The sequence below is a fragment of the Octopus bimaculoides genome, chromosome 13 (assembly GCF_046866305.1).
Source record: "Octopus bimaculoides isolate indiv1 chromosome 13, ASM4686630v1, whole genome shotgun sequence".
In the NCBI taxonomy this organism is placed as follows: Eukaryota; Metazoa; Mollusca; class Cephalopoda; order Octopoda; family Octopodidae; genus Octopus; species Octopus bimaculoides.
Window position 1 is genome coordinate 27,635,441 of NC_142940.1, and position 22,161 is coordinate 27,657,601.

The 22,161-nt window shown below is 39.1% G+C and overlaps 1 protein-coding gene and 1 long non-coding RNA gene across 3 annotated transcripts in view; both read right to left on the reverse strand.

Annotated features, from left to right (window-relative positions):
- The window catches only part of LOC106870652 (C4b-binding protein beta chain-like), a 373,000-nt gene extending 364,813 nt beyond the window's left edge, over positions 1–8,187 (reverse strand). Inside the window, exon 1 of one of the 2 annotated variants that reach the window (XM_089361584.1) lies at positions 7,599–8,177. In XM_089361584.1, coding sequence (XP_089217710.1) covers positions 7,599–7,716 — 118 coding nt within the window. In that variant the 5' untranslated portion in view covers positions 7,717–8,177. Of the gene's footprint in view, positions 1–7,598 lie in introns of both variants that reach the window. The other variant, XM_089361585.1, reaches the window with a different exon arrangement.
- Positions 8,188–10,839: 2,652 nt separating this feature from the next.
- On the reverse strand, positions 10,840–14,758 carry LOC149132850 (uncharacterized). The gene is made up of 2 exons (XR_016243987.1): positions 12,458–14,758; positions 10,840–11,460 (listed from the first exon to the last, which is right to left on the reverse strand). It is a non-coding gene; the product is annotated as an uncharacterized LOC149132850 (long non-coding RNA).
- Positions 14,759–22,161: the final 7,403 nt, after the last annotated feature.

Genomic DNA, 22,161 nt, shown 5'->3' on the forward strand with positions numbered 1-22,161 from the left:
AGTAAGGGCGAGAGAGTAAGAGAGTAAGAGTGTAGAGAGTAGGAGAGTAAGAGTGAGAGAGGGGGGAGTACGAGAGAAGAGAGTGAGAGAGAGTAAGAGAGAGGAGAGAAAGAGTAGGGGTAAAGAGAAGTGGGAGTGGAGAGAAGTATGAAGAGAGGTGAAGAGACGTACAAAGAAGTAGGAGTCGGAGCAGGAGGTGGGGGAGGGGAGAGATGGGTGGTAGGAGGGAGGGTGGAGGAGAGAGACAGGAGGAGGGGGTTAGATGAAGAGTGGAGGGGAGTTGAGCCCATGTGGCGCAAAGGAGCGAAGATAGAAGATTAATCCCTGTTCACGGCGCAAACGGGAGTCCGGATGGCCCCTGTGCATGGACAATCCAAACACAGACAGGTGTTGCCGCAAGGAGTGGCCGGCAGAACGGAAGTGGCGTGACACCGGGGTGTCATTGCCGACGTTGATATCTCGGAGGTGTTCCGCGAATCGGTCGGCCAGGCGCCGCCCCGTTTGTCCGATGTACAGGGATTGGCAGAGAGAGCAGGAGAGGCAATATATGATGTTGGTAGACGTGCAGGTGAAGGAGTCGGTGATGCGATAGGGTCGGTGATGGGTGCTGGTGAGGAGGGTGGTGTTGGAGAGGTAAGGGCAAGTGCGGCAGCGTGGGCGGGAGCAGGGGAACGAGCCAGGTTGGGAGGTTGGGTTGGGGAAGAAGCTGTGGACCAAGAGGTCCCGTAGGTTGTGGGCTCGTTTGAAGGAGGGGAGGGGTTGATTAGGGAAGATGTGGGAGGTGGAGGGGTCGGACTGGAGGCGCCGAAATTTTTTCGCCATGAACGGTTTGTGTTTTTAAACGGAATGTATTTTTTCTGATGTTATATTTATTTCTGAATGATGTGTAAAGAAATTTTGATTTAAGCCTCTTAATGAATTCTTTATACTGAAATATATATTGAAGAAGATAAATATGTTCATTTGAATTTATACGTTTTTGCGTCGTAACTCCTTTATTATTATTAATATTTCCAAAAGGATCGATTCTTGAAGAGTCTGCATACCTTCACTGCCGTTTTTTTCTGCTATTTTGGTGATGATTTTTTGAGTTAGCTTACCAATTATTTTTGTTGGTAGTTAATTTATAATATATTGATATATATATATATATATATATATACATATATATCTATGGGAGAATTTACGAAAAAAAACAACAACAGACGAGGACAGGTGGTGTAAACAACAAAAGGATGTATTAGTTTAACGCTCGGGAATAGAGAAAGTCTTTAACGTTTCGAGCTACACTCTTCAACAGAAAGTATAAGGAGAAAAACACGGAGAAAAAAATTTGAATGGGACAAGAACGCAAAACATCCAGACAGTTAGGTGATACAAGAAAGGGACAAAACATACAGATAGACGGTACAAAGAAAACACGGATAGGTCATTCGGAGTTTTCTCTCTTCAGCCGAGATCCAGATTATCCTTGCAATTTCGGCTGGTTATTCTCGATATTGCTCCAATCTGGCCAGCCCCAATATATATATATGCATATAGATATATATATCATTTATATTATTTAATTGAACGCCACGCATCCATTTCCAAGTAAGGTTATCCTAATATTTTTGATGCGACTCTACCCTATACTGTTCTCTCCCTACCGTTTTCTCTCTCATCCTTTCTCTAATTCCCTTTTCTCCCCTTCACCGTTTTCTATCTGTCTCTCTCCACTTTTTCTCCTTTACTCTCTCTCTCTCTCTCTCTCATTGCTCACACGTGACCATCGTCCATCTCTCTTTTCCTCACGTGATCATCTTTTTTTTTCTTTCAGGGCTGTCCTAGAGGCTGGACGTATCCTATCTATATCTCTCTTCTATCTTTTCTCTTGTCATAAAAATTATTTCTCCATCGTTCGCTATTTTACCATCGTCCTGGTCTAACGGCACTCCGTGTTTGTTTTCGTTCGGTTTCCTTGTTCGTCTCCACAGTACTGTTTTTGTTCCCAACATTGACCCTCCATAAATCCCAAATTTTATTTAGGTATTTGTGGGAGTAACTGCCTTCAATGCTCGAAATGAGGAGTAGATAGGCAGTCGACAACTGATGAAGGGTCATCCTTTATGTTACTTGTCCTGTTTTCCGTTTGTTTCTCTTGTTTGCGTATTCAGCTTATTTGTTTTCGATTTCATGTTGTTTACTGTTTGTGACGTCCTATACCCATATATGCATATATATATATATATGAGTAACAAAGATGTATAAGTGTCAATTCATTACGGCCGTTTCGAGCGATTCCTTTAATTGATCAATGAAAGCATTACATCATTACAAAGAAAACCATTCTCATCAGTGGAGCGCATAGACATCGAGCATAAAGGACAAGTTCGATATTTAAACATATTCATATCATCAATGGAGAGCAAATATTTACAATGATTCTGCTGCTAAATTTTTTACCATTATATTATATCATATACGGACACACATACACACATATATATATATATATATCTGTGTGAGTGTGTGTGTGTGTGTGTCTATGTATGTATGTATGTATATATATATATATATATATATATATATATATATATGCATACGCACAAAAGCACACATATATATATATACAACTGACATACACAGACATATACACATCACACGTGAGCACACTTATCTCTCTCTCTCTCTCTCTTTCCATCTCGCTCTCGCTCACTCTCACATACGTGTGTATACATGCATATAGGTAAACTCGCTTGTATAATATCCTATTACCCATACTACTGTTTAGTTTTATGACATGTGACGATATTCTCGATGGAATCAAACTTATTTTCAGAAAATTTTCAATCATCGTAACTAATTTCGCTTTGTGTCTCTCTTCGAATATCATATATTCAGCAGTTTTTATATACAAAATAGGCAAAGTTGTTGGTGCGTTGAATGAAATGTTTTGCATTTTATTGCACCAGCTCTCTGCGCTCTGAATTCAAACCCCATCTAGTTCAGATTCGCCTTCATCCTTTTGAGGGTCAATAAATAAAGTACCAGTTGATTCTTCTTTCTTCTTCTGTTTCTGAGAAAAATCGGTTGTGGTCAGATCTGGAGATGTTTGGGATCCCTCGGGTTAAAAATGACCAAGACGCACTGTATATCGCAACGGTGCTTCTTACAACCCCATCGGGAGTCGAAGGTTTGATGTAAAGCAATATAAAAAATAGAATCCAAATCATATAGAACATTGTACCTAACTCATAGAGAAAGTTTTGTATATAAATTGATGTTGAAAAATACTCGACTAATAGTTAAAAACATTAATTTACTGCACTACAATTTTATATAGAACTAGCAAAAATACCCAGCGTTGCCCGGGTTAAAGAGAATAATGAATCTAAAAACGCCGTCTAGACTACGCATCATCTTTATATATAGAGATGTATATACACACACACGCACCCAAACACACGTATATATATGTATATCAATATAAATATATGAAAGTCAATGAAATTTCGTAAAAGAAGGTGATCATGTACATACTTTCTTGCTGTTGTGATTATAACACCTCATTGTAAACTATGTTCCTTGTTTTCCCTTGTGGAGCATATACAAATAGGTTTCTTGTTGCTGCCCACTCTTGAGCAGCCAACATACAGTTGTCCATGTGAGAAGCAGGGCTCTTCCAAGAGAAGACCAGCTACAGACAGTGTTTGACCCTGATATTTGTTTATGGACATGGCAAAAGTCACACGAAGGGGGAATTGTAGTCTTCTGAATGTAAAAGGAATGTCTGCTCCTGATGGAGTAAGAGGAATTCTTGGAATAAAGACGTCATCCTCTTTTGCACATCCAGAAAGAATGGTAGCCTCGATAACGTGTGACATCATTTTCTAAATAATGCTCATCTGTTATGTTCGGGTTAAAATTTCATCAACATCAAAAATATATGAATTTTCATGGGAGTTATGGCCGTTATGCAAAGAATATAATTTCCAAATTTCATAAAGATCCATTCAGTACTTTTGACGTAGTTTTGGATAAGAAAACAAATGACTAATGTGTGTGTTTGTGTGCATGTGTATGTGTGTGTGATGGGTATCTGTATAGATATCTGTATGCATGTATATATGTATATATGTGTACATATTACATGTACATCTTTATATATATATATACATCTACACATATGTATACATATACATGTATGTATAGATCTATATATATATATATACATATACGTGTACATCTATATGTATACATATACATCTCTCTCTATCTTTCTCTCTCTCTCTTTCTCTCTCTCTTTCTCTCTCTCTCTCTCTGAAAGTATCTGTCATTACAGTATCGAAATGGTGTACATATACATGTATATGTATACATATACATCTCTCTCTCTCTGTCTCTCTCTGTCTCTTTCTGTCTCTCTCTTTCTCTCTTTCTCTCTCTGTGAAAGTATCTGTCACTACAGTATCGAAATGTGATTGTTTCAGTTAGTGGAATAGTTTCATTTTTAAAGTGAAAGTATTTGACATGAGTGTTTTTGTTTCACTTTTGACACGTAATACTTAAATAGTGGAGGAGATATTATGTTGCCGTGTGCTCGAACTCTGCAAGAAGTTAATAATTTTTTTTGACTAAAACACAACTGGAACCCTAAGTAAGGCATGTGTAAAATTTGAATGAAATTGGTTGCGTAGTTCTCGAGTTTTAGGGATTCACACACACAGACAAACAGACAGACAGACAGACAGACAGACAGATAGACACACATTCTCATTTTTATATATATAGATTGCACAGAAAACGAGAAGAATGACTACGGAGGCAGGCTTTACAAACCTGAAAACTCAACAGAAAAGTATATCACACAAAATAAAGCATGAAATCACCCAAAACTTTACCATTGTATGAATTTTAAAACGAGTGTTGACAATTTTATCTGTGATAAGTTTTACAATGATACTTGTAGTAAGCACGCAAAAAATTGGCTCTTATTACGATTACCTCATTCTTATTTGAAGACAGTAAAGATCTTAAAACATTAGAGGACTAAGTAGATTTGGGACACTATTGTCCCAAACAAAATATAAAGGATTAGTATGGAAATATGAAAACAAATCCTTAAAAAAAACAAAAAAAAAACTCAAAGTCAGGCTCCTAATGTAACATTCCGCCCCAGCGGAACTTGTGTTTTAAGTATTCTGCGATCACTTCGTTCACCCTGCTTCCTTCTCGAATCACCTCGGTTTGGATATGTTATTCCAAGCATGGATATTTCCATACCCCTTTGTGTCGCAACCAACTGATGTTCTTCCCTCTTCATAGTAACCCACGTCTCATTTGCGCATAAGAGCATAGATAGGGCCGCGCTATCGAACAGTCTAGCAAGTATGGACTTGTTCAGCTTATTTTGAGCACATCTTTTATCAAGGCAAACGCCTTCCATCTTGCCCTTATTCTCCTCGACATTTCAGCGTTCTTATCCCAGGTGAAGTGTACAGGCTAGGGAGCGAAACGCTTGTGACCCTGAGATACCTGTTGACAATATGGAAGGCTTTCCAGCATTGCAATAGATTTAGAGGAGCTTGCAAAACTTCTGAGTAGCTTCTCCAGTTTCTGCGTGGAACAAAGCATCCTACAAGTATATGTTGAATCGAAAAAAGTTTCCTACAAGTATATGTTGAATCGAAAATTCTAATGTGGAAACAAACAGCGCAACACGTGTATTGTATTATGAACATTTGTGTATAACCGAATGAATTTGAAATATAAAAATGACTTATTTTAAATGAAAACAATTGTATAAATGCATTTGAGAGAGTGAGTGGATAGGAAGAGACAGACAAACAGAAAAGTAAGACGCTAAGAAACGTTATTTCGCAGTGTAAGATTTTATCTTGCGGTGAATTTAAATTGTATTGTGTAGCTGAAATGTTTAATATTATTAAAATCGCTATTTTTAAGAATTTTCTTGAGAGTGTAGACATTGATCGCTCAATTAAAAGACATCTTTCTTTATTAGAGATAAAGTTGTATGTATGTGCATACATGTGTATATGTGTGTGTGTGCGCGCGCGCGCGTGTATGTTCGATATGTGTGAGAAGATGAATATAAATATATATATGTATCACTCTCCAAATTCGAAACTGCAAAACAAAGAAGTAAAATAATGAAAAAGTGGGAGAAAGATGGAGGAAGAAGTGGAGTAAATGTAAAAGTGAGACTGCAAAGAAAAGAGATAAACAAGAAAAAGAAGGAGAAGCAGATATACTGAGATGAAGAAAAGTAATGAAAAATAAGTGTAGAAGAGGTTGATGGCCAAAGATAAAGATAGGTAAAGAACGGGAGAGAGAATAAAGAGACCTAGTCGGAGAAAGAGGTATAAAATGTCGCTCCTCAAATTTGTAAAAGGAATACTTTGGTGGTGGGGGGGGGACGCCGGAGACGGCGATGGCGGTAACTATGGCGGCGATATTTATGAAGGCAGTGAGGGTTGCTGGATAGAATCAGCAGTGGCTCTAATTTCTGTCGAGCACATTCCACAGAAAGCTCTGTAAAAGTCAAAGCTCTAACTGCGTTCTAATTGTAGTTGCTTGCGTCACTTCTGGTTGACAGTCACTAAGTGGTGAGTGCGAAGACAAAGCTGCAGAAAATCAGGGTAGAAAACTGGAAGGTTTGTAGAAAGAGAGAGAAAAAAATAACATACACTTATGTACAAGACACAAACACATATTCACTCACACACATATGTATACATACATATATATAATATATATGTGTATGTGTACACGTATATGTATGTATACAGCGATATATATATATTGTTGTTGGCACTCCGTCGCTTACGACGTTGAGGGTTCCAGTCGATCCGATCAACGGAACAGCCTGCTCGTGAAATTAACGTGCAAGTGGCTGAGCGCTCCACAGACACGTGTACCCTTAACGTAGTTCTCGGGGATATTCAGCGTGACACAGTGTGACAAGGCTGACCCTTTGAATTACAGGCACAACAGAAACAGGAAGTAAGAGTGAGAGAAAGTTGTGGTGAAAGAGTACAGAAGGGTTCGCCATCATCCCCTGCCGGAGCCTCGTGGAGCTTTAGGTGTTTTTGCTCAATAAATACTCACAACGCCCGGTCTGGGAATCGAAACCGCGATCTTATGACAGCGAGTCCGCTGCCCTAACCGCTGGGCCATTGCGCCTCCACACACACACACACACACACACACACACATATATATATATATACATATATATCAGAGTAATATACGTATGTATGTATGTGTAAGTGTGTGTGTATATATATATATATATATATATAGATGTCGCTCCTCAAACTTCCTCACGTATGACCTCCTTCAGACTTTCAGTCCGGTAAATTGTATGCCTGTGTGCATGCATGTGCGTGTGTGCGCGCGCGTGCACGTGGGCGTGTGTATATGTGTGTGCCTGTGTGTTAAGAGACTGATGGAAAGAAAAAGTGTGAGAGAGTGAGTTATAACAAACAGGCACGAGAGAAAGATAAGAAGTTTACCATTTCTTTATCCCCTTCTCTCTTTATATTTGTAGAGAAAAACAGGATTGAACAAGAGAGATAGAGTGATAGTAAACTTACCTCCTAGCTGACTGTCTTTTGCGCCTGCTGTTGTTGCCATTAGCAACAAGGATAAAGCAACAGATACAGCATATAGTTTGGTCATAAAGTGTAGTTTTAGCCGTGTTGACATCTTCATACTTAAACACCGTCTCAAAGTGAACACAACCGCTAGAATAGCTTTACTAAAGGACTCTGGTGCTGGTGGAGCATACGGAAGTGTTGCTTGATGTGGTGATGGTGTTGTCGTGGATGAAGCTGCTGTGACAGGGAAGTTGGTGGTAGTGGGGATGTGTATGTGTGTGTGTGGTGGTGAAGGAGGGTTAAACTGTAAGGATAGTTGTAATAGCAGACACGATGGTGGTGTATGTATGCACAGTTTGGGAGGCGAGTTTCTAAAATTGACAGTGTGAGTTAATGGCGTATTGATGGATAAGAGCTGTTGCGGTAATTAACAGTGGTGTGTTGTAATGTATGGGTGAGATTATAAAGGTGACAGAGGTGGTAGTAATGGTGGTGGTGAAGGTGTAGGGAAAGTGGTTGTAGTAATGTATAAGAAGGGAAAAGGAGTAAAGTGGTTATGGTACATGCTTGCTTTGATAATGAAAGTAGTTTTTAGTATTGCATATATTCGAGACGTGTGTGTACATATTATATGAAAGTAGATATGTTGCAATTAAATGTTCATTTCTCTCTCCTTCTCCCTCGATCTCTCCCTCTTTCTCTCTCTCTCTCTCTCTCCTGTCCTCTTCACCCTTCCACCAACATCAGATAACACGTGAGTGTATGTGTGTGCGTGCGCGCGTATGTGTGTGCATGCGTGCATGTGTGTGTGCTTGTGTGTGTGCGCGCTTTTGTGTGATCACCCATTTTTGGATATTCAAATGACAAGCCGACTAAGAAGTTGCATTCACTACGTATGCAATGAGGCAAAGACAATATAAATTGAGTGATTACAATTATTTTAATAATTTTGAGAGACAACTTTGGATATGTTTCTGTTTTATTAGACCTCTTCAGTGAGAAAATGCACACTTGTTTACAATATTTGTTCATCTTATTAATGATTCACTTATCCTTACTATGGCAACACGATAAAGAATTTACTTCGGTGAAGTATTGACAATATTATCTTTTGAGGGTCAAAAAAGAAGTGGAAGCGCATTGTGAGTGGATTTGGTGGACGGAAACTGAAAGAAGCTTGTTGTATGTATGTATGTATGTATGTATGTATGTATGCATGCGTGTATGTATGTATGTATGTATGTATGTATGTGTGAATGTATGTATGTATGTATGCATGCGTGTATGTATGTATGTATCTATCTATGTGTCTGTGTCTTTGCGTTTGTACCTTCTACCCACTGCTTTACAACCAATGTTGGCTTGTCAACTTAGCGGTTCGGCAAAAAAAAAACAATAGACTAAGTACCAAACTTTTAAAAACAATGTACCGTGGTCGATTTATTTAACAAAGTTTGTGGCCAAGCATGGTCGCAGTCCAATGACTGAAACAATATATATATTTATATATATATATATATATATATATAAACAAATAGTAAATGAGTATATGCATATATACGTACAGGTATGTGCATACCGACATCCACTTGTATGTATAGGTGCATATCTGGGTACAGGACATTGCAAACAAAACGTAGACGAGAAAACACACAAGCCACATAGAGAACATTCTTCTTCATCAGCTACCCCCGTTTTAACACCGGCGTTTCGAAGAGCTGGGCAGGACGCATCGCTAAAACGGCTCTTCCCATGGACCGCAAATTAAATTTGTATACACAGATTAAACCTTGCCATGGAGGAATGTAGTGGCGGACAAAAAACAAGACAGGAAAACAAACAGAAAAGGCTATACGGCCAGACGGGAAAAATTATGTGTATGAACGCTGTGAGATATATATATATATATATATATATATATATATATATATGAACATGTAATACATATGTGGAAAATCGGTGTGTGTTTGTGTTGTGTCGACGCCCCCAGACGATGAAGTAGGCTAGCCCAATACGTAGATATAGAGACATAAGTCTAGACGTCGGGGTAGTTGAGCAGACCATTTCAGAGTGGTAGATTGTGAAGGTTGATTTTTGAAACTGTTGCTGAGGTTGTCGTTGGATTGTTGACTGAACTGTTGTTGAGTTTGTTTTTTCTACCCATTGTTGGGCATGGAAGCTGGCAGCTGTGCTGCGGTGGCGGGGCAGAGCCCGGCACCCAGCATGTTGCAGCTGGCGCGGGTTGGCGCGGAGGGAGGAGATTTTGAAGAGTGTAATGGACTAGATGTGAAGGAGGGAGATTGCCTCCGCTTGGCACCGCCGGCCGACGTGTTGCAGGGAGCGGAAAGAGGGGAGTGGTTTGCCAAACATTTGACACAGGGTCGAGAAGGACTGGGGTGGCGGAGGTCGAAGAGGTTGAGAGGTGTTTGCGGGAGATTGGGGAAGTAACAAGGGTTTGCTCGAGAGAAGGGAAGTGCGGCGCAGTGGAGGTGCGCTTCGTTAGCGAGGAGGGGGTGAAGAGGGGGCGAGGCCTTTGAAATCGGCGGGGTGGGCACTCGTACCGACCTACTGCGGGAGACGTACCGTAGGAGTTGGGATGGGGAGGGTTCCCCCGGAGATTGATGGAGTATGGCTGGTGGCAGCCATCATCTACAACTGCGGGGAGGAGGTAGATATAATAAAGGTGGAGAAGTCGAAGGAGATCAGCTGGTGGGGTTATGGTCACGAAGCGTTGATATACATAACCCTGCCAGATCTGCATAAGATGGCGAAGAAGTTGGAGCTCCCCGATGAGACCCGACTGAGAGTCGTGGTGGAGGTAGACTGCCAATATGCTACAACTGCAGAGGTAGGGGACACATGCAAGCAAGGTGTCCCCAGAAACAAGGGCAGATGGAGGTAGTAGAAGCAGTGATGGTAGAAGCGGAGTAGGAAAAGGAGGAGGAAGCTGCGACAGTCAGGAAAATAACGAGAGTGGAGTCTCCGCCAAAGAGTCCCCAAAAAAGAAAAGAGGAGACAAAGAAACAAGTTACAATGGAAAAAGAGAGTATGGAGATTAGAACGCAGGAATCAGAGCCAACAACAAGCAGGAGAAAAAAAACTGAAGAGCAAAGAGCGAGAGAGGAGAAGTATGATGAGTGGAAGGAGAGAGTGAGGAGGAGAGAGGAATATGTAGCACAAACAGGACAGATTGCTGGACGAAATATAAGAACAATGTTAAGATACAATAAGGATATAGAGATAAAAAAGGGATTAGCATAAATGAAACATCTAATAAGAGTCAAACTGAATTATGATATGTTCGAACCCAGGAAAGAGCGGTTATATTGGAGGAAGAGAGAAAGGAAAGACTGATGGAGTTATTCGGAACCAGAATTAGACCTACCGGAATATATATACAATATGAAAGTTTACCCAATGTGATTGAACTAGAGAACCTCATGGAATACATAACATACAAAAAAAGACTGATAATTAATATGTATAATTAGAACAGTAAAATGGAACTGCAAGCTTTGGGGGGCTCGTAAGCCATTACATCCTTTCATTGTTAAATATTTCATTTTGTATTTCATCATTCGTTTTATGTACCCCACGTTTTGTGTTGTCAGTGCTTGTAATGTCCCCTCTTTTTTAAGGCTATATGCCGCAATAAAGAAATTAGTTGAGCAGAGTTCTTCAGAGTTGAGTTGTCGATAGCGGAGTGTTTTTGAAGTAAGTCGGAACGTTGAATATTTGTTTGTTGAAAAATTGGTTGCTGACTATTACTGTTTGATTGTTGATATTGTTCGTGAATTGTTGTTTTTTTCTCTCTTCCCATTGGGAGAAACATGGAGAAAACGCCCGTGGGTGGCCGCAACTGGAAGAGGAACAGAAGAAGGAAAATTGAAAACAATTGAAATTAAGGTGGAGCCGAGGAAAATATTGAGTGCGGTGAGTTGGTTTCATTTGCGTTAAGCAATTAACAACGTTCTATGGAAGAGGTAGAAAGTACGGCACGGTGGAAGTGCGCTTTACGAGTGAGGAGACAAAAAGGCACTCCACTGTACCTTTGAGAACGGCTAGGTGGGCACTTTTGCTTACTTATTGCGGAAGAAGAGCCACAAGGGTAAGGATTGGTCGAGCGCCTCCGGAAATAGATACAGAGTGGCTGGTTACAGCCATTATTAATAACTGCAAAGATGAAGTGGAAGTTCTAAAGGTAGAAAAGTCACTAGAAATTAACTGATGGGGTTTTGGTATAGAAGTACTTATCCATGTAACCCTGCCAGACCTGCATAATATGGCCGAGGAATTGGTGCTCCCCGACGAAACTCGACTCAGAGTCGTGGTGGAGGGGAAACCACCCGTATGTTATAAATGTAGAAGTAGGGGACACATACAAGCAAGGTGTCCCCTAAGAGAGGTGAGCGAGGATGCAGTGGTGGAAGAAGAAGCAGCGGTAGAGGAAGAAGTGGTGGAAGAAGAAAATAAAAACGAAGAGACAACATATAGAAAAAAAGCGAGGTTGGAGTCGCCACCCAAAAGCCCCCCCGCCCCCCGCCCAAAAAAGAAGAAAAGACAACAGCAAGTGGAAGTACAGAGATTCGAACGCAGGAAGCAGAGCCAAAAAGAGAAAGAGATAAAATTAAAAGGGCGAAAGCTGATGAGTGAATGAGGAGTATGTAAAGAGAACAAAACGACCTAAGGGTCGACACTTGAAAACGTTAATTTTCTATCACAAGGACAGAACATATAACGGACGAAAGTAATTGATTATAAACTGTTAAAAGAAAACTGTAAAATGAAACTGCGAACTTTGGCGGGCTCGTAAGCCATTTCATCCTTTGAATGTAAATAATTCATTTCATACTCACCATTCGTTATATGTACCCCACGTTTTGTGCTGTCTGTCATTTCATACTCACCATTCGTTATATGTACCCCACGTTTTGTGTTGTCTGTCCAGTCTATGTTGGGGCTATATGCCCAAATAAAGATAGTAGTTGAGTAGAGGTCAGAGTAGGAGTTAACGATTTTGGCGTTGTTATTCGAGACTGGATTTGAGTTGATTGGCGAATTTGTTGAGATAGCGTCGCGAGCCGTGAGTTTTTGAAATTTGTTGCTGAATTTGTTGAAACATTTGTTGAAATCATATTGTTAAATTAATTGTTCTCCTACCCAGTGTCAGGTATGGAAACTGAAAGCTACGCGGCAGCAGCAGGCAAAAGCCTGTCCGCCGACACGATGCAGATGAGAGAAATTAAAATCGAAACTAGTAACTTGAAAAAATTCAATGAATTGATTGAAAAGGATGGAGATTGCCTTCTGGTGACACCGCCGAAAGAAGCCACGCAACACGCTGAGAAGAGAATAATTGTGTATAGAACATTGAATGTGGAGACTAAGAAAATAGAGGTAGTAGAAATAGAAGCCATAGAAGAATGTCTAAGTCAAGTCAAGATGACGACCTTCTACGTAAGAGGAAGAACATACGGGACAGTGGAGGTGCGATTTAAGAGCGAAGAAGATGCGAAAAAGCACTCCACTGTGCCCTTGAGAACATCAAGGTAGGCACTCTTGCCAACCTATTGTGGAAGACGCGCCGCAAGGGTAAGAATAGGCAGAGTGCCCCCGGAAATGAATGAAGAATGGCTAGTGGCAGCCATTACTTTCAATTGCAAGGACGAGGTAGAAGTTATAAAAGTCGAGAAGTCTAGAGAAATCAACAGGTAGGGTTTTGGATTAGAGGTTTTAATTCATATAACCCTACCAGATTTGCACAATATTGTCGAGGAATTGGTGCTCCCCGATGAGACCCGACTGAGAGTTGTGGTGGAGGGGAGACCACCTGTATGTTATAAATGTAGAAGTAGGGGACACATGCAAGCAAAGTGTCCCCTAGGAGAAGTGCAAACGGAGGAGATAGAAATATGCAATGAGGCGGAGGTAGAGAAGGTAGAAGAAAAGGAAGAAGAAGCTGTGGCAGATAGAGAAAGGACGAGGGTGGAATCGCCACCCAAAAGACCCAAGAAAAAAAAAGCAGGAAGGCGAAAAAGACATTTGTGGACGAAACAGAAGACACAGAGACTCGAACCACGAAGCCGGAGACAGCAACAATTAGTGAAAAAGATAGAATTAGAAGGGTGAAAACTGATGATTGGTTGGAGAAAGTACACACGCAAAGAGAAAAAGTAAGGAGAATAGGACGACATTTAGGACGGAATCTAAGAATGTTGATGTATTAGAAAAAAGATATAGAATTGGAAAAAAAGCTAACGAAAATGAAAGGTTTGGTTAGAGTTAGATTCATTCCGGATTTGTTTGAACTAGATGAGAAAGCGGTGTTGTTTGACAGAGAAAAGATAAAAGGATTGTGTGGATCATTTCCTGAATTAATTAATCTTACGCAAATATATGTTCGTTATGAAAATCTGTCCAGTGTGATTGGGAAAGAAGATCTAATTGAATATATAACGGACGAATGATAAAACGGTGAGAGACTGTATAAAAGAACAGTAAAATGGAACTGCGAGCTTGGGGGGGGGGGTGCTCGTAAGTCATTCCATCTTTTCATTTAATCTGTCATTTCACAAACATCATTCGTTATATGTACCCCACGTTTTGTGTTGTCTGTCCTTGTATTGTCCCCTCTTTGTTAAGGCTATATGCCTGTAATAAAGAAACATAGTCGAATAGAGGTCACCCGAACGTGCGATATACCAGTGACGACGAAGATTTCGTAGCTTACACAGCCACTATGTAGTATTGCGATATAACAGTGGCGACGAGGTTTCGAACAGTACCGAAATGGAAGAGTTACTAAAAGCAGTTGTAAAACAACAAGAGCAGCAGCAACTACAGAAGTTAACAGAATTGTTACTGCAGTCGAGAAATACGACAGAAACATTTTCAGCAGATGGTGTTGCAAATTCCATCAAAGAATTTCACTACAATCTGGATAAAGGAACTACTTTTGCTGCATATTACAGACGATACGAAGACATATTCCGAGGGGAATGCAAGGGATGGTCTAGCGAAAGGAAGGTAAGACTTCTTTTGTGAAAGCTTGCTACTCCGGAACATGAAAGTTTTTGTAACTTTATTTTGCTGAGAAAGCCCGCAGAATTGTGTTTTGATGAAACGATAAATATTTTGACTAATATTTTTAGGGAGAAAAGTTTGCAGTTTAACATTCAATGGGAATGTTTAAATTTAAAGAAAAACGAGTCTGACGATTTTGTAATATAAGCCGGTGTGGTTAACAAGGCTTGCGAAAGGTTTAAGCTGGAAGAATTAACACTATGTTCAAGTGCCTAATATTCGTTAAAGGGCTAGTGACAACAGAAGACACGGAAAATAGAAAAAGAATATTATCAAAGCTGAATCAAGATGTGAAACTCACTTTGCAGAAAGTGGCTGAGGAATGCCAACAAATAATAAACCTTCGAGATGATACAAGAAAGATAGAAGGCAAGAATAATAATGTACAAATGTGTAAAGAAAGTAGAGAAAGAAGAAAAAAATTAAATTCAAAATGGTGTTATGGTTGCAGAGATCGACTTATGAGGAAAGATTGCCCCTTTGAAGATAAAACCTGTTTTAAGTGTGGTAAAATTGGACATATACAGACGAAATGCTAGTCAAAGAAAATGGGAAAACAGAAGAAAGTCTACTCAACAAAAGTAAATTATACCAGACAAAACCGAAAATTTGTGTTGGTAGAAATAAATGGGTTTCAGACCAAAATGCAATTAGATACCGGTTCAGACGTATCGATAATAAATACGGCAACATGGAGTAAGATAAGCAGGCTGTTGTATAAAGAAAAACTACTAGGATAGCCCACGGTGTATCAGGGGAACGAGTTCAATTCTTGGGCGAAATTTCACTAGAAATAAAACTTAAAAACAGGACGCGGAAATGTAAACTAAGAAATGTATCTAAGAATACAATGAATCTGTTCGAGGCAGATTTAATGGAAGGATTCGACCTGTGGGATCTATCACTGAATACACTATGTAACAAGGTGAATGCGTCACAGTCCGTGTCAGAGAAAGCATCGGAAAAAATGAAATTAAAATTGAAAAAGATGTACCCTGATATTTTTACGAAAGAGCTCAGTATGTGTAAAAAAAAATTAAAGTAAAGTTTGAGTTGAAAGAAAATGCAGTGCCGGTGTTCAAACCGAAAATGAACATACCTTTTGCGGTGTTAAATCAAGTTGAGAAGAAATTTTAAAAATTGGAAGACATGGAGGTAATTGAAAAAGTAGACTACTCTGAGTGGGCGTCTTCTACAGTATATATAAGAAAGAAGAACAATTGCTAAGTGTAATGGTGGGAAAATTTTTTCCAAGCTGGATTTGTCAGAGGCCTACCTCCAGTTACTGGTAGATGAAGAATGTGCTAAAGTATTAACAATCAATACTCATAAAGGTCTGTACCGTTTCAAAAGACTGCCATTTGGGGTAAAGGTCGCACCAGCAAGTGATGGATACTATGCTAGCAGATTGTGAGTTCGCGGTCCCATACTTGGATGACATATTGATCAAAAGTGAATCAAGGGACCAACATATTGAACATATAGAAGAGGTTTTCAAACGAATATGTGATTACAGGTTTAAAGTAAGGGAGGATAAATGTGAATTTTTCTCGACAAAAATAAACTACTTAGGACAGGTGATCGATGTAAACGGACGAAAACCGGACCCTTCTAGGATCGACGCGATAAAAAAAAATGCCTGCTCCCACTAACAAAACAACGCTACAAGCATTTTTAGGTTTGGTAAGTTATTACCAGTTGTACATACCTAAAATGTATGGGCTAAGAGCTCCGTTGAATAAGTTGCTAAAGAAGGACTCGAAATGGAGCTGGACAAATGAATGTCAGAAATTATACGAGGAATTAAAATTAACTCATTTCGACCCAAATCTGAAAATAATTGTGGCATCGGATGCCAGTGAATATGGTATAGGAGCTGTGATATTGCATAAATTTAATGATGGTAAAATTAAAGCTATTGCACATGCATCGATAGTTCTATTACCAGCGGAAAGAAACTACAGCCAGATTGAAAAAGAGGCGTTATCATTAATCTTTGCAGTAAAAAAATTCCATAAATTCTTACACTACAAACGGATCACCGACCGTTATTGTCTACTTTTGATTCGGAAAAGGGTATCTCCACGCACTCAGCAAACCGTTTACAGTGCTGGGGGACTACCCTGTTGAACTACGATTTCCAGATGGAGTTTTTGCCATCAATGAAAATAGGACTCGCAGACGGGTTGTCTAGGCTAATACCAAAATATGAGGAACCTTTTGAAGACACGGTGATTGCATCGTTAAAGCTAGAAATGGAACTGAAGAACATTTTGTGCAATGTAGTACGTGATTTGCCGGTAACGCTGGAAGAAATCGGGAAATGATAGGTTCATAAATAAGATTTTTTAAATGTTGAGTAACACGAAAAATATAAATGAGTGGAACGTAGGTTCAAAGCACTATTCAGTATGTGATGAGGTATTATTATGTGCACAAAGAATGGTAATACCTAAAGCACTGCAAAACAGAGGAGGTAGATATAATAAAGGTGAAGTCGAAGGAGATAAGCTGGTGGGGTTATGGTCACGAAGCGTTGATATACATAACCCTGCCAGATCTACATAAGATGGCGGAGGAGTTGGTGCTCCCCGATGAGACCCGATTGAGAGTCGTGGTGGTAGGGAGACCGCCAATATGCTATAACTTCAGAGAAAGGAGACACATGCAAGCAAGGTGTCCCCAGAAACAAGGGCAGATGGAGGTAGTAGAAGCAGTGGTGGTAGAAGCGGAGAAAGAAAAGGAGGAGGAAGCGGCGGCAGAGAGGAAAAGAACGAGAGTGGAGTCTCCGCAAAGAGTCCCCCAAAAAGAAAAGCAGAGACAAAGAAACAAGTTACAACGGAAAAAGAGAGTATGGAGATTAGAACGCAGGAACCAGAGCCAACAAGAAGCAGGAAGGAAAAAACTGAAGAACAAAGAGCGAGAGAGAGAGGAAGTATAATGAGTGGAGAGAGAGAAAATAAAGAGGAGAATGGATTACGTAGCAAAAACAGGGCAGAGTACAGGAAGATATATAAGAACAATGATAAGATATGATAAGGATATAGAAGTGGAAAAGAGACTAACTAAAATGAAAAACATAATAAGAGTTAAACTAAATTACGAGATGTTCAAACCAGAGGAAAGAGCGGTACTAGTGGATGAAGAAAGAAAAGACAGGTTACAGGAAACATTTGGAATAAGAGAACCTCATGTGATGGAATAAGAGAACCTCATGGAATATATAACAGACAAAAAAGACTGATAATTAATATGTATAATTAGAACAGTAAAATGGAACTGCGAGCTTCGGGTGAGGGTGGGGGGCTCGTAAGCCATTACATCTTTTCATTGTTAAATATTTCATTTCGTATTTCATCATTCGTTTTATGTACCCCACGTTTTGTGTTGTCTGTCCTTGTAGTGTCCCCCTCTATGTTATGGCCATAGTGCCTAATAAAGAAAGAAGTTGAGTAGAGGTCATCCGAACGTGCGATATAACCGTTTGTTTGTGGCATTGTTAGCTAACTCTTCCTACATCATTTTAGTGATTTTGATGAAACTTGACACGTGAGTAGAACTCATGTCTGGAAACCTCGTGACGTACTTAGATTGTTGAAACAATCGATAACACGACCCCTGGAAGGGACCTCATATAACTAATTTTTTATACCCAAGGGAAATAACCCATAGCACCTGTAGAATATTTTTTAACACTCAAGGGAGTCCTATTTCTAATTTTTGCAGACAATATCACTTTTGTACTTTATTTGACACGTGAGTAGAACTCATGTCTGGAAACCTCATGACGTACTTAGATTGTTGAAACAATCGATAACACGACCCCTGGAAGGGACCTCATATAACTAATTTTTTATACCCAAGGGAAATAACCCATAGCAACTGTACAAAATTTTTTGAACACTCAAGGGAGTCCTATTTCTAATTTTTGCAGACAATATCACTTTTATACCTTATTTGACACGTGAGTAGAACTCATGTCTGGAAACCTCATGACATACTTAGATTGTTGAAAAAATCGATAATAGGGCCCTCCAATGGATCCTTCTATCTACTACATATTACTAATATTTTTATTTGAACAACCCAAGGAAAATAACTCATACCACCTGCAGATTTTAGCGAAGCGATCAATATTTAATTCTCACGATCAGGCGAACTAATTCTGCATTTCCCTACTCACAGTTTTGAACTGCTAAACATTATTATTGCACTTCCTTAATTTGAATCTTAAACATTAAAGACCTCATTCAAACATTTCTATACATACATACTTTTTTGAATGCCCATTACTCCGATAATTCTGCATTTTTACAGTTACACTTTTTCCATGGCAGTAAATATTGCCAAATTTCACTTAACACTTCAACAGCGCTTTTTTCACGGTAAAACAATAGTTTTTCTCTGAATGGCAGCAGTTATACATTTCCCAGATGCCTTCGCTAAGCAGAATAATGTCTTCGCCTCTCGCCAACCTCCGACAATCTTTCTCGCCAACATCTGAAAACCTCTCTCGCCAACCTCCAACAATCTCTCCCTCCTCCAGCTGACAGTTTTTTGTAATTTTCCATGACCGAAAATACACCTTTTGTGGCAGTTATAACGAAATCGCTTTCTTATTTCAGAGTAATAAGGCGTTTCAATAGAACATCTTTACCCTCGGGAATTACCGGGTACACCAACTAGTATATACACAGACAAAAATTGAATAAATAGTCAATAGAAAGGAGTACGTTTAGACAGCTATTTAATAAACACAACACATGATTCGATACAACATAGATCTGCATATACACAGGATTTAAATTAAGCAACGGTTTACCTGTATAATGGAATCCAGTTGTTTACCAGGTCCTCATTACTCAGCAGTATATTCAATGCTTACTAAAAGCAAATGTCACATCTGTCGGATAGCGAATTACATGGGTGTGCATCCTTTTTATTATTGACCGGGTGCATCCTTTTTATTATTGACCATTTCATTTCGTATTTAATTTTTGATTCTTTCAGTCCCCATATGAGGTTTGCCAATGAAGTTGCGTGTCGTCTGTTTATTTTTCGGAATGACAAGATGTGGTTGCGATAACGGACTTTGAACTGGTTTTCCGTGGCACCTACGTACCCGTATTTATGTTGGAATGTGGACATTGTGCATTTGTATACTATGTTTTTTTTTGTTTTTTTTTGACACATTGGTTCATGAGCGGACAAGGAGATTTTCTAGGGCATGTGCAGTTATTTGTATTATTATTTTTTTTAATGTTTATCTGGTGGCCTTTTCATTCTGTTTTCATGATGTTCCGTTCGATTGTTAATGTCTGAAGCATTGTGGAATCGGCAATCATTTTTATTGGATCTTTTTAGATGATTCGTTTCAATTTTATTGCCACCGTCTTTTACGTTATCTGAGTTTTTTTAATCTATCTGTTGTTTATTCTAGTTATTGGCCTTAAATCCTGTGATGTTTTGATTTATTTATGTATATATATATATATATATGTGTGTGTGTGTGTGTGTGTGTGTGTGTGTGTGTGTGTGTATTAATTGTTATATGTGTTATATATATATATTTATATATATATAATATTACTTGTTATATATGTTATGTTATATATATATATATATATAAACAATAGTGATAGTAAATAATAATAATGCGTTTTGAATGGCACAACAATCCACTATAATAACAACAATGGACAATAATATCTGGTGTAGTTTAATCATCCATTGTCTGATATAATATTTCGGTAGATAAAAATTCCTTCTTCAGATATCCCTTGGGATTGATCGAGTCACTGCTACAATCGGTTTTCCTGCGGTTTTTTTCTTTTCCCTTTTCTTTTTCCGGAAGTGTCTCTGCACTGGCCTCACGAAGCTCCTCCCGGAATTCCTCGTGAGAAGTGCGTGAGGGCGGCCATGTCTCAGACGCGTGTGCGCTGGCACATCCGTAACGCTGCTTCTAATTATTTTTACTATTCTGTAATGTTCTTTATAAAAGTAGGATCTTTCTAATTTGACGGGCAACACTTTTCATTTATGTTTTATGTAGTGTTTTTGGTACCGAAACACTTTCAAACTTCATATACTTGTATATTTTGTGTTATAGAACAGAAAAAAATGTTTGTATTCGAAGTTATTTCATGTAAAAAATTGTCGTATTTCGGTAATTTCAACCAATCACTGACGTCTATTGAGGTGAAAACGATTACTGCCGTGGAATGTAAGCAACGGTGTCATGAGATCTTTTCCCTTGAATAAAATTAGTGCCGTTGTTTGTCACCAACTATCGACAGTACTGTTATTTATAACATCGTTCGTGCGTTTGTACTGGTTTTAGCTTTAGGGTTTTAGGATTAGGGTTCGGGTTTTAGAGTTAGGGTTAGTTTTAGGATTACGGTTAGGGTTATGATTATTTTTGCCATAACCTCACTCATAACCCTAACCCTAAAACCCTATAACTCATAACCCTAACCCCAACCCTAACCCTAATTCTAAAACCCGAACCCTAACCCTAAAACCCTAACCCTAAAACCCTAACCCTAAAACCCTAAACCCTTACTAGGGAATAATGATATAATTAAACAGGGAATAAAACTCTTGACACCGGCAAAAATTATTGTTTACAAAAACAGCAGTAACTGTATTCAGCTGAATAGACGTCAGTGATTGGTTGAAATTACAGAAATACGACAACTTTAACATGAAATAACTTGCAATATATAAATTTTTGTTAAGAAAGCTAAGAGAAAAAGATGTTTTATATGACACATTCTACCAGTATCCTAAGTTTGAAAGTGTTTCGTTAAGAAAACAAGTGTTGGGCGTCAAATCAGAAAGATCCTAAAAGTATTTTAGCATCTTCTACTTTGTCTTTTTTCTATATAGGCGCAGGAGTGGCTGTGTGGTAAGTAGCTTGCTTACCAACCACATGGTTCCGGGTTCAGTCCCACTGCGTGGCACCTTGGGCAAGTGTTTACTACTATAGCCTCGGGCCGACCAAAGCCTTGTGAGTGGATTTGGTAGACGGAAACTGAAAGAAGCCCGTCGTATATATGTATATATGTGTGTGTGTGTGTGTGTATGTGTGTGTGTGTGTGTGTGTGTCTGTCTGTCTGTGTTTGTTCGCCCACCAACGCTTGACAACCGATGGTGGTGTATTTACGTTCCCGTAATTTAGCGGTTCAGTAAAAAGAGACCGATAGGACAAGTACCAGGCTTACAAAGAATAAGTCCTGGGGTCGATTTTCTCGATTAAAGGCGGTGCTCCAGCATGGCCGCAGTCAAATGACTGAAACAAGTAAAAGAGTAAAAGAGTAAAAGAGTATATATGTATGTATGTATGTATGCATGTGTGTATGTATGTATGTATGTATGTATGTATGTATGTATGTATGCATGTGTGTATGTATGTATGCATGTGTATATGTATATATATATATATATATATATATATATTACTTGTTATATGTTATCT